The 17,798-nt window shown below is 43.1% G+C and overlaps 1 protein-coding gene across 3 annotated transcripts in view; it reads right to left on the bottom strand.

Annotated features, from left to right (window-relative positions):
* ADRA1A (adrenoceptor alpha 1A) overlaps positions 1-17,798 on the bottom strand; it is a 109,094-nt gene that overhangs the window by 11,898 nt on the left and 79,398 nt on the right. For 2 of the 3 annotated variants that reach the window (XM_012508355.2, XM_030817000.1), the window contains exon 3: positions 1,713-3,734. In XM_012508355.2, the coding sequence (XP_012363809.1) occupies positions 3,217-3,734 (518 nt within the window). In that variant the 3' untranslated portion in view covers positions 1,713-3,216. Of the gene's footprint in view, positions 1-1,712; positions 3,735-17,798 lie in introns of those variants that run through there. The other variant, XM_030817001.1, reaches the window with a different exon arrangement.

Consider the following 17,798-nt stretch of genomic DNA (forward strand, 5'->3'; position numbering starts at 1 on the left):
TTTGGAGCATGTTAGATATGCTATGTGACTACAAGCAGAAGACCTCTTGGATAAGACATGAGAGGCAAAGGAAAGAAAACTGACGAGTAAAATGTTTTTCTGAAATCCTTGACATAGTCTGGGGAAATTTTTGAATAATGAGATTCAGGGTCTCTCTTAATGCATGCAGTTTAAGTTGTAGAATAAACTCAAATTTTCCCTATCCCATAATGTCAGAATAAACTCAAATTTTCCCTATCCCATAATGTCACGTTGATTTTTGTGATGTTTAGACAATCCCAAAGCAACTACTTTTTATAACACATTAGAGAAGACATCGTTACTCTGGGTAAATTCCTCAAACTCCAAATAGAAGCAGTAAACATGTGAATATAAATATGACAATCATTTGTTAAACTGCAACAATTTTAGATATTTTTTGGCATGCTTAAAGGTACAGAGATTTAGGGGGAATGAGCAAAAAGTATTCAACTCATATATTGTTTACCCCACTTTGACTAAGTTTTGGGTGACGTTATCAATTTCTTGTAAATTTGGTGTATCATGCTATGGGAAAGGAAAAAAATGTTAAAAGTTTACCTCCCTGGAGAGAGGGGGCTGGAGAAGAGTGTAGCAGACAATTATTTACGGATAGTTTTACATGGATACAATTGTCATGGTTTTAATCTGTTGACTGAAAGATTCTCTGGTTGTTTATTTTGATTAGATGTGGCATTAGTGCCAGATTTCCTGTGTTTCTAAGCTTTCCCATATCTAAAATTTAAATGTGTCTGTAAAGGTGTTCAAAGGATCATCTCAAACCTGGAACCATAATTTGTTAAAGAAAAACGATAATCATTCTTCCTGTTGGGACGCTCTTCCTGTAAGGGGGAGTGGGGCAAGTGATTTTCTTATTCAGATCCTGGACCAAGCTCTTGTCAACAATGAAACTGATCTTTCCTATCAAGACCAAAGAGAAGCGAGGGTTTGCATATTCAAGTTCTTCCTAGATGCCTGCCTCTATAATAGGACATCCACATCTGGCAGAGCTCTTATGGGACACAGAGAGAGAACAGAAGAGTCTAAAAATCTGGCCAACATCTTAGTGCCAGAATCCAAGTTCTGAACATAAGGCTGAATATGTATCTGGCCAGTAAGAAGACACTCTTCAGAAAAAGGCTGAAAAAACAGTCACACTCCAGGTCTAAATACAACCTATAACAAAACCCAAATCCACATGCAAACATACCCTCCATTGCAATGTAGAAAGAGATTTGGTTTTAAGAAGGATTTAAGGAAATTATCATTTTGCTGCAAGAGAAGAAGAAAAAGATGTTGAGACCACTACTCTTGCTGTGAAGGTTACAGCTGCTTTGAATTTTTTAGAGGAAATTACCCTAATAGAGGGAAGAGGCCAGGCAAATGGTCTTTAGTTTTAGACCACTCATTGTTGTCGAGAATTATTCCAAAAACTTAAATTCTATTTTAAATCCTTATTGTGAAAAGACAGCCATATTTTAATTTTTACATATAGTTACCATCTTCATCCTTAGTAATCTATAGCTTGAGCAGCCCTAATCCGAAAATCTGAAATCCGAAATGCTCTAAGATCTGAGATTGTTTGAGCACCGACATGATGCCACAGGTGGGGAATTCCACACCTGACCTCATGTCTATGGGTTGTAGTCAAAAACAGTCAATTAAAAATATTGTATAAAATTACCCTCAGGCTATGCATATGAGGTGTATATGAAACATAAATGAGTTTTGTGTTTAGACTTGGGTCCCATCCCAGAGATATTTGATTATGTATATGCAAGTATTTCAAAATTTGAAAAAATCTGTAATCTGAAACACTTCTGGTTCCAGGCATTTCAGAAAAGAGATACGCAAGTTCTGTACTGAGTTATTATGGTTTACCAAAATTTGGTATACATAAAGCAAAATATAGCATGTTCCCCAAGTTCTTGCAGAAAAGTAGGAGTAGATGAAGTTGAGTTGACTACTGGATCTTTTTCCAGGACAAATGGGCTTATATCAAAAAATGTTTGCAAACTCCTGCTTTAGACAGTTCTTTGGTGATCCATCAGTATTGTCTGAAGCTAAGCATTAGTATTTTTCAAAGTTCAGGAATAATGTACTTGGATCATAAGGCTCATTCCAACATGCCACAGGTGAAACTCATTCATTATGCAATAGTGAAGCAGACAAGAAGTAATGGGAGACAATCTTTTGCCTTTCAAAATATTATAAGCTCTGGATTTTCATAACAGAGTTCTGAAACAGGTAAGTGATTTGTCAAGAAAGGCTTTTGTAAGCCATGTTGAAATGGCTGTGCAGTAAGTGAACAACCTCTATCTTTGCAAGAAATTAACAGCCACACCAACCTCTTGATCTTTAAAGATATTAGAGAGAAAGCCTATCATCACCTGATCTTGGAACTGTTTAATGGATTTTCTCTCTAGTAGTTAAATTGAAAGAATGATGCTCAGGTCTACTGTCTTCTCTCGGGAAAAGCCATACCACCCTGGTTGGTTCTTTCAACCCTCTCCTGACCCAGGGATAGAGAACATTACATTCCGACACATCATGAGTGCCCCTCACTCTCATCTTTGGGAAATGAGGAGCAGCATCCATTCAAAGTGCAGTCAGAGGTAAACCTCACTGTTAAGTTTCCCTCAAGCTGAGAAATTGGATGTATCAGAAAGGGTGGAGTTTCAGAACTTGCTCTAAAAATAATGTGTCTGGATCTCGGCCACCATCTTAATGCTCTTCCTCTCTAGGCCCTCTCCCCATAAATGTCAAATGTGGCTGTCAGTAGGTTTAGCCTGAAAATAAAATCCCCTCACTTCCATCAAGAAATAGCTCCAAACTTAGAGTGTGTGCTCAAAATATTCATGATGAAATCATAATCCTATATTTATAGTCTTTTGGATTGTGCATGAAATTCTGTTTCCCATGGTGGTTTTCGTTGAAGCGGGCACAGAGTGACCAAGAAAGCATTAGCTGCAGGGAAATGCTGTTCTGTATCATTCTGAACTGGTTGGTTGTGAGACACCCTCCCTCTTCCCTGTGCCCTACCCGCTGCCTGATGAGTTGGGTCTACCCTCCACCCCATTCCCAGCAGGTCCCCTCTTTGATTGGTCCTGTCTTGTCCTCCAAGAAGAGCTGGCCTTCTGAGAAGGAAGTGGGATGGGTACCTAAGATTATTCCCCTTTCCTCTGCATCTTTCCTGTCCTAGACTTCCTCCCCGTTTTCACTGAGGGAGATGGTGTGGACCTTAATGGTTGGAACTTGATGGTTCTTGTCAAGGCTGGGGGTTGAGGGCCCTACACAGCAGCAGACCTGCAAAAAGCTTTTACTTCTCACCCGGGCTGTGGTACAGGAGGATTGGTCTCTGGACACTGTAATCCTGGCAGATCCACGGGGCATGGAAGAGAAAAATTTCCATTCACAAACGCCATCCGTCTTGGAGATCCTATAGAAGGTCTCTCTTGATCCCACGGGGATGCTCACCATGTCCTTGTGCTGCCCTTCCAGGGCCTGGCTGGGCGGGTGCAGGGTGTAGCCCAGGGCATGTTTGGAAGACTGCTTTCTGCGGAGACACTGGATTCTCAAGACATTCTGAAAGGCCTTTTTGAACTCTTGGCTGGAGCATGGGTATATGATGGGGTTGATGCAGCTGTTTAGATATCCGAGCCAAAATACTATTTTAAAAACTGTTTCAGAGGGCTTGAAATCAGGGAAGAAAGACCCTGGAAGAAAACACACAGATTTATACATATTATTTGCAAGCCAGCAGGCCAATTGGCTAGGAAAACAATCAAACAAACATCTTTCTGTATTTTTAAAATGGTTAAAATGATCCCAAACACATTTGAGTTTCTCACATTTGACTGACTAGCTCCTATGACTGTCATCCTTTTGCAATATCTTCAAAGACCATTCCTACTTGGTCCGTGTGTGTCATTAATTACAGGAGCAGGCCCAGTGGATAGGGTTGCACTAGCTCTCAGTGACCAACGGCTGCTGTGAAGTTTTACCAAATGAACACATGAAACTCAGACTGAGTCCACATATGTAAATTGTTTTGCCTAAATTGAAAAGTAAGTTGGAATCCATGCAAATAATCCATATTAAAATTCAGTTATCCGGACACGCCCTTTATTCTCTGATGCAGTGTTATGCAACAGACACAGCCTCAGTGTTTGTGAATTCCTCCCCTCCCGAATGTTAGAATTATGGGTTTTGATGAGGATCTCGACTTTAAACAATTTTGGCCTTGCCAACGTTGGGCCAGTGATTCTCAATCACTTTTCCTAGATGATGTCTTTTGATGTCACCGTGAGCTCCCTTTGTCAATATCCCTTGATGACTCCCAAATGAGTGTCTTTGCTTCACATTTGGAGTCCTCCACAGCCCCTGGTCTAACCAGCTTTCTAATATGATTGGTTGTTATTTTTTCTCTAGCCAGACTCACTACACTTTTTCTCCAGGTCATTGATCATTTTTTTTTGTCCTCTCAAGTTGGGCCACTGTGTCCTTGATGCCCTTTTCCACCTTCTCTACCTACCCAAACCCTACCCGTTGATGTGCATGGCAGGAACCAGGCCTCAGGACCCGTCATGTCCTGCACAGAGACTGCCACAGGGCATTTGGCAGCAGAAGAACAAAACTGTGAAGTCTTAAAAGGGAACAACCTTAAGGATTATCTCCTCCAATTACTCAATTTACAAATTTAAAAAATGCTTATTTAGCCTTTTCCCAGCTGCCGCCAAGATGCTCTGCCCTTCTGAGCTGAGGCCGCGTTGGGGTCAGGCCCTCACTGCATCCAGCACTAGCAGTACTCCAGGCAGCCCATCCTTGCACTTGTCCACACCACGGACTCCATCTCAGAGCTCGCCTGCACGACTCAGCCATCATTCTGCATAACGCTGAGGGGATCATCACATAGGATAAGGTCAATGTCCTTTCTAAAGCAGCTGGGGTAAATGATGACGGCTTTTGGCCTGGCTTGTCTGCCAAGGCCCTGGCCATTGTCAACTTCGGGAGCCTCCTCTGCAGCGGAGGAGTGGGGTGGGACGACCTGCTCCAGCAGCTGGTGGTGTACCTGCAGGAGGTCCTGCCCCTCTGTCACTGTGGCCCAGGCCGAGGAGAAGAAGGTAGAAGCAAAGAAAGAAGAATCTGGAGTCTGATGATAATATGGGCTTGTTTTTTTTTTTAGTAAACCTATTTTATAACATGTTCAATAAAAAGCTGAACTCTTAAAAATGCTTATTAAAGAGATTGTCACAAACCTCATAGCTACAATACTGATAAGAGTGATGGATAAAGGGTATGGGACTCCCAGTCCAATGTTCTTTATTCTCTGATTCTCAGACTTCCACAGGCTTTTACTAAAGGAGCTTTATGAATTATGAAATCCCAAATGTCCCTCTTCGCTCCTTTCAGAGAAATTGCAAAATAACATCCCGACTTTCCTTCCACCTCCTTTCTTTTCTTTCTTCGCTCCCAAGCTCCTTTTCCTTCTCCACAGGCTTTTAGTCACAGCTTTGCGTACAGTTGGTAGAATGGCTTTGGGAAACTCCTATGATCCCTTTGGGCCTCCAGTTTTCTTATCTGAAAAAGGATTAGGTTGAATGGATGATTCCTAATGGCCCTGAACAATTTTTTTTATTGCTGTTGTTTCAAGCGTAAGGTCTTGATTTTATGTCTTTCTTTTCCTCTCTGCTCTGTGGACCTATCAGAGCCGTGACAAATTGCTTGTGCTCTTAAAATCTACTCTGGCAAACGGTGCTCTGAAATTAAGTCAAAAAGCTCATCAATATAAACAAAGAGTAAACTTAAATACTGAAGACCCAAAGAAGACACAATAGTGTGGTTGTTGATGGGAGCATTTATTACCTCTGAAGCACACTCCCTGCCAAATTCCATGTGTCTCAAATTCACACACACACACACACACACACACACACACACACACACACACACACAATGGGTGTTTATTTGGAAAAAAACATGTAAACTGAGAAAGTTTTATTCTTTAGCTCTAAAGCTTTTCATGTTGTCTTATAATTATAATAAAGTTTACAGTCTTTGAATGCCTGATTTGAAACAGGCAAGGCACTGTGCTGAACACTTTCCATATGATTTAATTATCATTAGTAACATGAAGGGTTATGTGACTCTTCCCTGTTTTACAAATGAAGAAACTGTGGCTTAATGAGTTTGAGTAGCTCAACCGAGGTCACTCACATAGTTACTGGTAGGTTTGAAATTAGGCAGTGTGATTTCAGGGCCCATGCTCCTTTATGGAATCTCCAAATATATTGGAATAATACCTCTTTTAGGAGGATGGCTGATGGGGAGTGATAAAGTGTGCAGCTGGGAGAAGCTGAATTGGAAAAATGCTTTTTCGAACCTCATCTGCGATGGAAAAAATGGCTAATGCCAACATGACTGATGGTTTTGTGCAAATGTGGTCAGTTCCAGAAAAAAATTTGTCTTACATTATGATACCTATATATTGCCCAATATTTCCTCCTAATAGTGACAGTGATGTGATTAAGGAAACCCATTTCACAAAGACCTGCCTGGGCCTGTGCTTAATGACTACAAGAATGTCTGAGCTGAGCACACTGAAACTCACCTTGTCTGGGAATGTCACTACTCTGTAAATCAGCGAGGGAGGGGAGGGTCTTTTCCTTATTTGAAGAATTTCAATTTTTAAAAAAGAAAAAAAAATGCACTATGAATGTGAATGCTAATATATATGATTTGAGAGACTTGGAACTTCCCATAATTCCTTCAATTACACTCATTCTGCTTACAGAGCCCAGTTTTGCACTCATAAATCTCAACATTTCCTTTTAGTCACTTCCATTCCATCCCTTCTTTCCTTGTGTGGCCCTGCTCTTAATTCCAGGTATGGCTAACCCAGAGCCAAGCTCTTGGGCCCTCCCTCTAGTCTCTTGCTGTGTTCCAGTCTTCACAGGTGAATCCTGGCCTCCCCCTCTCTGTACCCCACTCAAAACACTCATTTCTTCAACAGGGCTCAGGTATAGGTATAGGGTGAGAAAGAGAGTTGATTAAAACTAATTTACACTAAGATCTGAATGTCAGATAATCTCTAGCCCTAACCCCAGGAATATTTTCTTTTTAATCCAAGCAAATCTCTAGATTTTGGCTTATGCTTCCAGGCCAGAGACCTTCCTGTAAATGACAACGTTTGGTTTATCCCATTAAGTGTGTGACAGCAGCCAGATGTGTGTAAGCGTAGCACAGATTTGCATGCTCCCAAACTGATAGTTCCACCGGGGGCAGGTTGCAGGATCCATTCTCATGCTTGGAGTATTCTTCCCTTGTGATGGGGAGCAGGTGCGGGGAGCCACGTGATTTTCTTTGAGCAGCTGCTGACTGGCTGGGGTTAGATGAGAGACTCATAGCTCTGCTTCCTTTAGGAACTTTCCAAAGAGTGAGAAAAGACAGCAAAAGGGCTAGGCATGGTGGCTCACACCTGTAATCCCTGCACTTTGGGAGGCCGAGGTGGGCAGATCACTTGAGACCAGGAGTTTGAGACCAACCTGGGCAACATGGTGAAACCCCATCTCTACTAAAAATACAAAAATTATCTGGGTGTGGTGGCATGTGCCTGTAGTTCCAGTTACTCAGGAGGCTGAGGCAGGAGGATTGCTTGAGCCCGGGGGGTAGAGGTTTTAGTGAGCCAATGTGCACCACTGCAGTCCAGCCTGGGCAATGGGAGTGAACCCCTGTCTAAAAAAAAAAAAAAAAAAAGGACAGCAAAAGGGCTGCTCCTCTCCTTATTGACATTACATCCACGTATCTCTTCCTTCATTTTTCCTCTCCTAGAAAGGAGAGATGGGGCTGGAATTGGGCTTGGAAAGCAGCTGCCTGGTCCCAATCAGTGTTCCCTCCTCCTGCTCTCTCCTTCTCTACCCAAACCTTCCCTGTCTGGTGCCATTTTCTCTGAACTCTGCATTAGTTCTATCCCCAGCCTCCATTCTTCCCAAATCTCTTTCTTCCTGAGAACTGGCAATGTTTTTAGGGTGGGAAGACAGCTGGAGAATGCTTGTTCCTGGCCTCCACCCATCAGGACCTAGAGGGTCAGGGCTGAACCAGCCTGGTTCCGGGGTGGGTGCCTCTGACCCAGTCACTCTGTGGGGAAGTCCATTCGAGCAGCCATCCGGCCAGCTTTGCTCACTCACAGAGCTCCAGAATCCAGTATAATGCTAGAGTCTCGAAGGCATTCTCTGAGATTTTGCTGCATGAATGGCCGATCTTCTGATAGACGGATGGACTGACTGAATGAATGAATGAATGGCTGTGTCTCTGTGTTCTTGCCATGGTTCTTCTTCACAGTGTGGCTTGGTTTTCTTCTCTGCTTGATGGCTGTAGGCTCATATTATCTCCCAACCCTGCCTTCCTTCTGCTGTCTCATTCTCCTTTTTTTTGCCCACCATTTCTGTTCAGTCATTTGGTTTTTGTGTAATGTAATTTTACTACCATTGTTTCCTTGCTCTATCTTCTGGCATCAGACCCTCTAGTTTTTCTCATCATGCTTCATAGGAAGAGCCAGACTTCCAAATCACCCACGTGAGAATAGAGGCTCCTATTTCTTTGGTCACTGTAGCTATGGTTTTCTCCTCAACAATCTCTGCTTCAAGAAGAGCCAACAGCTCCTGACTTAATCTCCTGAACACCTTGCCCTGCAGCTCAAGCCATCCTTTGCATGTGAATTTGCCTAGTTTAATTCTTGGGCTTCGGAAAATCCCCACACCCTAAGGATTCTTCCTTTCACTGAGTTTCTTTCCACCATTTGGTCTGCTGCAGAATTTCTGCCTCTTTCCTGACCCTCCGGACACCCTGACCAACTTACACCGGTTAGACTGAGGTGGATAGAACAGGTGTTTATGGCCAAACACCATCAACATTCTCATTCATGGAGATTCAGAATCCTCACTTCCACTGTAAAGGACTCTAGATGCCCAGCAGAAATTGAAATGAATAATTTAAAATGTTGCCTCTATGTCTTTCCACTGAATGCTATATCCATTGGGAACATCTGACTTCATTTTTGAACTGGGGCTCATCCAATAGGCTTATGAGGGGGCACTAGGAGTCATCCCAGTAAAGGCTTGGCCACTAGAGTCATCTTTTATAGTTATAAAATTACAGCAAGGTTTGCCCCAATGGCTCCAATACAAGATAAAACCATTTTTTCCTGCCCATGCTGGTCTCCTCCATGAATTTGATACACTGGTGAGTGCTATGGTTAGCTTCAAAAGTCAGTGAGAGTAGGAACTGGGTTCTCGAATTCCCATCCAGCACTGGTCATTAAGGGGTTCCTCCTTAGTTCAACTGTTTCTCTCAGAATGCGGGTGACTTGATATGGAAGCCGAAAGCTGTGAGTCAGTCTTCTTGGTTCCAGCCTCCAGCTTCTGTGCTTAATTTTACCCCCTGGAAAACTTGACATCTTAGTGACAACTTTGAGAGACACTGGGCTATGGTAAACCCTACTTAGCTGGAGTTGCATAAGGCTAAAATGTGAAGACTGGCAGGCACTTAGAGATCAGCGCTGTCAACCTGTCCTTTACAGGTGAAGACAGCAAGGCTGAAGACGGGAGTAGTTCCCCCAAATCACACAGCTGGACCCAAACTCGGCTCCACCTCACCCATTTCCACTCCTGATCTTTGTGTGCCATTTAGCAACCCTATGATGGCATGGAAGTGTTAATGGCAATATGTCTAGCTTTCAATGAATGACAACAGGTTTTGCAGAGATAAGGAGACAGAAGAGAGGGGAGTAGTATCCTCAATAATTGCATTATTTTAAAAGAGTGTGCCGTTCAGAAGGGTTTGTCAGCAGGGCATTACATTCTGAGAAATGGAGTTTGAATGATCTCAATTTAAAAAAATGTAGACTCCAAAGAAGAAGATAATGTTACATGACCATGGGAGAAAATAATCCTTAATTGTTTCTCCTTTTACAGCGAGTGGTCTCTCTGATGTGCCTGGTACACATCCAATGAGCAGAGGAGAGAGACAGGCTGCCACACCAACAGGCCAAGAAGCTCCAGTGCCAGTAACATTCAGGCCAGACCCGATGGCGCCTTCTTACCAGGAAGAAAACTGCCCCATCAAATTAAACCCCAGAGACAAGCTGTAGAGTCAAAGTTTAAGAGCAGACCAGAGTCTACCAGACTCCTTTGTGCTGAACTACTTTGGCCTGAGCCCTCCTGGGGTTTATGTGGGGCCACCTGGGCAGCTCTCAGTCAGCAAGAAGTTTTTAGATTATCTACCTTAGATGGTGACTAGGGTTCTCTAAGAAGGTGGTCAGAATAACCATGGACTGTAACCTTGGGCTTGCAACCTCAGGTTCACAGACAGACTTCCTATGACTGACATTAAATGTGTATGTCCAGAGATACATTTTCCTGGGAAGAGCCCTTAGCTTGTATTAGCTTCTCACAGTGGTTTCTGGTGATGGTAAAGATGGTTCAGCCTGGATCCCAGGTAGAAAGGACAAGCTGTACCCTGGCTGGGGAACCTCACTTAGCCCGTATGTCCTAATGATAGAATCAAGCTTACCAACAGAGCAAGCAGATGTGATTTTGGTTCCTCTTTGGAAGGACTTCGCTAGTCTTTTTTTCCCCTATTTAACTGGGGCCTGAAATTGTACAGCTCTCCATTCATGTGTCTGAGTAAAGTCGTGTGCATGCTCACTTGAGAGTGTTGGCATGTGGAGTCTTTTCTGAACTTTCTGGCAGAAAGCTTGAGTGGTTGGTAAAGTGAGGAAGGTGGCACTGAGTGGGAATGGAATTAGCTCTCCTCCTGCATGGAGCAAAGCATGGGAGCACGGCATAGGAGGGTGCAGTGAGTAAAGGGAACTGGGCACACTGTGCTGGGCACACGGCCCCGAAGGAGACAGGCTCGGGGCACCCTAGGGGCCTGCCCAGTGTGGGATGGAAGTGCTGCCCACTTTTCCAGGGACTGAGGCACGTTGGTCTATGGTTACTGTGAAAAACCATTGCTCCTTCCAATCCAGGCAAAGAAAGAGGTCACTTGGGGAGATGTCCTCTCATCCCTCAAACTTCTGCAAGTGGCAGCTAAAGCTCTCTTGACAGGATCTGTCTGGCTGGCCAAGGAGAGCTCTGCGGAATCAGGAATTTCATCCTGGATGAGTCTGAGCTGCTCGAATTAAAACTTGTCAAATGGTTCGTCTCACCAGTTAACAAAGCCTAAGCAGCATTTCTCCTTTTAGGAAAAAGGAGCAGGTCCACCCGAATGCATGATTTGGACCCCAATGCCCATAAGAACGCTACAAAGAGTAATAGGGGACCCCACATGTGAGCATTTCTCCCTAGAAGACCTCCTTGTGTCGAATAAATAATTTGATTTGAAACACTCTCAAAAGATAGCAAGATTCTCTACCCAACCCCCTTTATTTAAAAGATTACTTGTTCAGGAAAAAGCTAGCAATAAGGAAGTCATCATGTGCTTTTATGGGCTACTTCCTTAAAAGCAGATATCCTTTCATAAGCCAGTGTATTTTCCAAGCCTTGTCAATTTTACTAAGGTCACCATTGTTTCACGAGTCTTCCATTTAAAACATTTTTATAATATAATAACCAACCCAAATGTCCAACAATGATAGACTGGATTAAGAAAATGTGGCACATATACACTGTGGAATACTATGCGGCCATAAAAAAGGATGAGTTCATGTCCTTTGTAGGGACATGGATAAAGCTGGAAACCATCATTCTCAGCAAACTATCGCAAGGACAAAAAACCAAACACCGCATGTTCTCACTCATAGGTGGGAATTGAACAATGAGTACACTTGGACACAGGAAAGGGAACATCACACACTGGGGCCTGTTGTGGGGTGGGGGGAGGGGGGAAGGATAGCATTAGGAGATATACCTAATGTAAATGATGAGTTAATGGGTGCAGCACACCAACATGGCACATGTATACATATGTAACAAACCTGAACGTTGTGCACATGCACCCTAGAACTTCAAGTATAATAAAAAAAATATATATATATATAAAATTTTTTAATTGTCTCTGCACAAAAGCTCTCCCTGAGACCACCCAGTCTAAAGAAGAGTAATCTTCAAACTCACGCCTGCTGAATGGCTTATTTATTTCACGGTACATATCACAGTTTTTAAGTTTTCTTATTTACTTGTTTTCTTTGATTGTCTCATCCTCCAGAGCACAGATGATATGCTTTCCAATGGTAGGAGACCAGGTTATCTCTCTCACTGTAGTGCAAGGTGGGGGCAGGAACCCAATTAACAGTTCCTGCCAGAAGAATATGTATCTAGTTCCTTCTCCCCTTTTTTTGCCTCTTACATTCCAACTGGTCACCAAACCCCACAGGTGTCTTTCCTTGAAACACCTTCCAAATTTTCCTTCTCCATCACCTCCATCCCCAGCACCGCTGCATGGTGAACTGGTTATTTAAAGCTGGGTGAGTCATTTTTCCCTCTTGGGCCTCAGTTTCCTCATCTGTAAAATTAAAGACTTAGAACAGTAATTGACACTACCCCTTCCTATCTGTAAGAGCAGATGCTTCTAGGCAAATGGAAACAGTCAAAAGGGGAAAACAGGCCCATGACAAGCAGGATGATGAAGGAACGTGGTGGAGAGATGGCCAGAAGGGAAGAGGGCAGGCTTTGGAAGGAAGAGGGGAACCTGAGGTTTTGGGGAAGGCTTTGGGAGGACACCCTGATGTCTATCCTAGAGGTTTACTTTGAGATCACGGAAAGGAGGGTTGGGAGGATAATCCAAAGGCTGCTGTCATGCAGTGCGCCTGCATAGGGGCCCAGGCAACTCTCATTGCATGAAGCAGGAATGGAATTAGCTCTATTCCTGCTTGGAGCACAGCACGGTTTGGGCTGCTGGTCGCGTCAGAACTTGTGTGCTCCTTAATAATACACGGGCCACACACCTCCACATCTGAGGCCTGGGAGGCTAAGGCTGTGCTCATCTGGTCCTTTCCAAGGAGATGGGACAGAAAGGGAAGAAACCATGGGGGAAAATTCCCAGAAATAACTAAAGGGAGGGGAGGCTTATCAAGGGGCTCAGTATTGTAGCTAAGGGAACCTCATAATGGGGTATCTGCCAAGACATGTGTTATGCATTATCTTTTTGTTGCTGATAAGATCAAGTTCAAGCTCCTCACTCTGTCATTCAAGGCCCTTCATCATTTGGTTCCACCAGCCCTACACAACCTTCTCCATTCCTCATGCACTTAACACATAATTTACTTAGCACCTGCTCAGGCCAGGCACTTCCATAGATACTGGAGGTAGAATGGTCAGGAACATGCAAAGGTGTTTACCTTCTATGAGTATCTCCAACAAATGCCTATGTTGGAGGCCTTTGTTGCTCCGACAAATGAATTATGAGTTTCCGACACCAAGGCTTTCTTCCTGCCACAGTAGACTTTTCACTCTAACTTTGTTAGTTCGCGAGGTGACTGTGACCTTAGCTCCTGTGGTTGTTCTCTGCTGCACTCTTCTGCTCTTCACTCAGTGACCTGTCTCTCTCCCATGTATCTACTCAAACTTGAATTTGTCCAATTCTCTCTGTCTTCAAGGCTGTGTTGAAAATCCCACTCATCCACGAGCCCTTCTTTGTTACAGTATGACTTGCTTTCTTGCCATTTCCCCTATGGATTTAGCACCAGTTTCTTTTCTCTATAGCAGGGGAAACCCCCCGGCCACAGACCAGTAGCAGTCTGTGGCCTGTTAGAAACCAGGCTGTATGGCAGGAGGTGTGTGGTGGGCCAGTGAAGCTTCATCTGTATTTACAATTTACAGCCTCTCTCCATTGCTCACCTTACCTGTCAGATCAGCAGTGGCATTAGATTCTAATAGGAGCACCAACCCTATCGTGAACTGCACATGCCAGGGATCTAGGTTCTGTGCTCCTTATGAGAATCTAATGCCTGATGATCTGTTGCTGTCTCCATCACCCCCAGATGGGACTGCCTAGCTGCAGGGAAACAAGCTCAGGGCTCCCACTGATTCTACATTATGGTGAGTTGTATAATTATTTCATTATATATTACAATGTAATAAGAATGGAAATAAAGTGCACAATAAATGTAATGCGCTTAAATCATCCTGAAGCCATCATCCCATCTCCAGGTCCATGAAAAAGTTGTCTGCCATGAAACCAGTCCCTTGTGCCAAAAAGATTGGGGACCACTGCTCTATAGCCCTTATCACCATTTTCTGTGCTTTACTTATTTCTATTTTTGGTTGCCTTTCTTGACTATAAACTCCCTTGAAGGAAGAGCTTCCTGTCTTAATTTACTGCTGTATCCTCAACACCCATAATGGTGTACAGCATTTAGTAGGCTCTCAACAACATTGCTGAATGAATGACACATTCAATCCTCGTGGTTTTAGTCTCCTTAAAGATACACCCTCCTTTTTATCCTTCATTCGTGTCTCTCTAAGTGATCAACATGATTCTCAATGAATGCTTATTGAGCCAATAGATAACATTGGTTAATGGAAGAAAACAATATTTTGAATACAGCTCCTGCTTCAATTACTCACAGCTGGAGATAGATTCTCAACCGCAGAAACAGAGCCTGTCTTAACTCACATTCCAAGGAGATCTTTCAGATCTTCAAGACACTCACATTTATGTGAAAACAAGACCATTCTCCAAGTAATTTTATACAGCTAAGTTGCAGGCACTTCATAAAGTGATTACTTCCAGTACTTATAAAAACATTTTATAGGGTCCTGGAGGAAGGGTTGAAGCCTGTAATTCAGATGTGATAGTCATCATCTCCTCTCATATTTGTGGGATTCAAGTCCAAGGCCAAACACCACACATCTGAAGCAGTGACACAAACAACCAAAACTGATCTCCCAAGGAGGAAGTGTGAGGTTTTTTCAGGACTGTGTCCCTTCATATTCAGCTTAAAAGCTAAAGCAGGTTCAGGTCCTGAGCCTTGCCAGAAAGGACACAGGTGAGTTTGCTGATGCTTGAATAGTCACAGGTGAACAGGGGAGCAGGAAAATGGGTTTTTGGTCTGGACTGCTGCAAAGATGCTTAATGTGAGTGCTCTGGACAGTTCCCTACTTGGAAAGGACATACTGGGTTCTCTCCCACGCCACTGGCTCACCCAGAGGCATGGCCCTTGCATCTTCCAACAGCATCTTCTAGCTTTGTGCAAAGCAGGAATATGAATAAACACTTGCTCTTCACTCCCAGCTCCTGCGCAGCTCCCTCCCCTGCCTGGATTAAGCTAGGGATGAAGATTGGCTGTAGGTCTCTGCTCTTTCTCCCCAGCCACTTGGGTAAACAGTCCTAGGCTCCATCTGGACTAGAACACCTGACCAGGGCCTGACCTCTATCAATCATGGGTCCTGTATTCAAACGGACATAATACATATATATAGGAATTTTAATAGCTCATTTAAAACATGCAAGATGTCTTTTTGGAAGCTATAATATGGCTTCTAAGTATAGCTGGGCAGACCAATTTTAACACACAGAAAGGGATTGGGGCAATTTCCTCTTTAATTTTAAAAGTCAATAGAGTATGGTACTGTTTTGATTATAGACATTTTTGAAAATAGGAATTGGCCATGCCTTCCTCTTTCATATAAATGCCACATTTAGAAAGCTCAGCTTTGCTTGCAAGAGACATCCTTGCTCTTTTCAAACTTAATGAAGCCTTCTGCATTCTCTTCTGAGAACTGGCTGGTACTTTCACGGGGAAGATCAAGGTCAGGGCAGCTCATTCATTTCATACCTTTAGTTTCTTTCTTTTCCCTATGACTTGCAAATCTCTATGCCTAGACCATCTCTGCCACCTGAGCTCCTGTCCTGCACACGCGACTATTACCAGACATCCCTCCCGATGTTTCTAAACTATCTCATCCTTAACATCATCAAACTGAATTCACCATCTCCCACAAAACCGACTCTTGCTCCTCTGCTTCACTTTGGGCAGCCTTCCTCTCACTTGTCCAAGCCAGAAACCCACTGTCATCCTCAACCTTCCACTCTCCAACCTCTTCCACCACATCCAATCACCCAGCCCTGACTACGAAACCTGTATTCACTTGTTATTGTCCATTCCAGTTCTGGCCACCACCACGTCTAGCTAGAACCTCATATCAGTTTTCTAACTGGGCTTCCTGCTTCTGGTCTTATCTGCTTCCAACCCATTTCTCACACTCTTGCCCGAGAGATTCTGAGAAAGCAAACATGACACTATCCCACCCTTGAGTTAGTCATTTCAATGATTCTTCACTGAATTAAAGATGAAGTATGAGTTCTATACGAAAACTTATTAGGCCTGGGAGACTGAAAATTCACTTGGCTGGATAAGTAGGTATTAGAGCACGGTAATCCAAGTGCCCACCCAGAGACTCTAGTCAGTGTCGTAGAAGAGCAGAGAATTACATCCGCCAGGATGTGACCATTTGTGTAACTGTTAACTCAGCTGAGTGATGTGGCATCTTTTGTTCACTAGGATGTAGGTTAGGGTTATAGTGGTTGAGATATCAGAATTTAATTTTAAGAAATAAATATACATCTTCTATAAGGCAGTGTGTCCACTAAAAAACTCTTCCCAAGGCCAAAGAATATTCAGAATGAATTTCCAGCTGTTCCAGAGATAGTGATGACAATGATCCAGAAAGTTTTGTAAAACCTGGAAGACCCAAGACAGACATAAAAACACCTAAAGGATCAACATGGGCAGTGGCAAAAATACCATTTGACATAGAAATCCCATTACTGGGTATATATCCAAAGGAATATAAATCATTCTATTTTAAAGATACATGCATGTGTATGTTCACTGCAGCACTATTCACAATGTCAAAGACATGGAATCAACCCAAATGCCTATCAATGATAGACTGGATAAAGAAAATGTGGTACCTATATACCACGGAATACTATGCAGCCATAAAAAGGAATGAGATCATGTCCTTTGCAGGGACATGGATGGAGTTGGAACCTGTTATCATCAGCAAACCAATGCAGGAACAGAAAACCAGACACCACATGTTCTCACTTATAAGTGGGAACTGAATGAACACACGGACACATTGGGGGAACAACATACACTGGGGCCTGTTTGGGGGGTGTGGTGAATGAGAGCATCAGGAAGAACAGCTAATGGATGCTGGGCTCAATACTTAAGTGATGGGTTGATCTGTGCAGCAAACCACTGTGGCACAAGTTTACCTATGTAACAAATCTGCAACATGTACCCCGAACTTCAAATAAAAGTTGAAGAAAAATAATCAAACACAGAAACAAGTGCATTTGAGGCTGTCTCAGAAGGACTAATCCCTGGTACCCATTGTGATTTTCTGTGACCCCAAACCAGCCATGTTTCTAAGAAAAAGTTGTTTCCCACTGTTGGGATTCCCCTCTGAAATGCTCATCCAATATCTGCTCCAATTAGGTGATTAATTCAGAACATATCAGATCACCACCAATAATAGTTTCTGGATGTGCTGTTAGAGAACAGTAGTGTTGGTCAGCAATCTCAGCACAGATGTACTAATTCCCCAGGTGGGTGTGGAAGCAGTAAAACTTTTACCCAACTGTAGTTATCAATTTCTCTCTCTCACTCACAGAAAAACGTTCATGAGAAGAAAAGAAAGCTGGCATAGTTCGTCAAAATGAAAATAATGAGACTCACTATTGTTGTTTATTCAGATTTGATTTTGGAGAGTTAGAAGAGTTTCTGTCTCAAGACAGGAATTGGTGTTAGCAAGTGACTGCCTTCAGAATGT

This window comes from Nomascus leucogenys, chromosome 8, assembly GCF_006542625.1.
Source record: "Nomascus leucogenys isolate Asia chromosome 8, Asia_NLE_v1, whole genome shotgun sequence".
In the NCBI taxonomy this organism is placed as follows: domain Eukaryota; kingdom Metazoa; phylum Chordata; class Mammalia; order Primates; family Hylobatidae; genus Nomascus; species Nomascus leucogenys.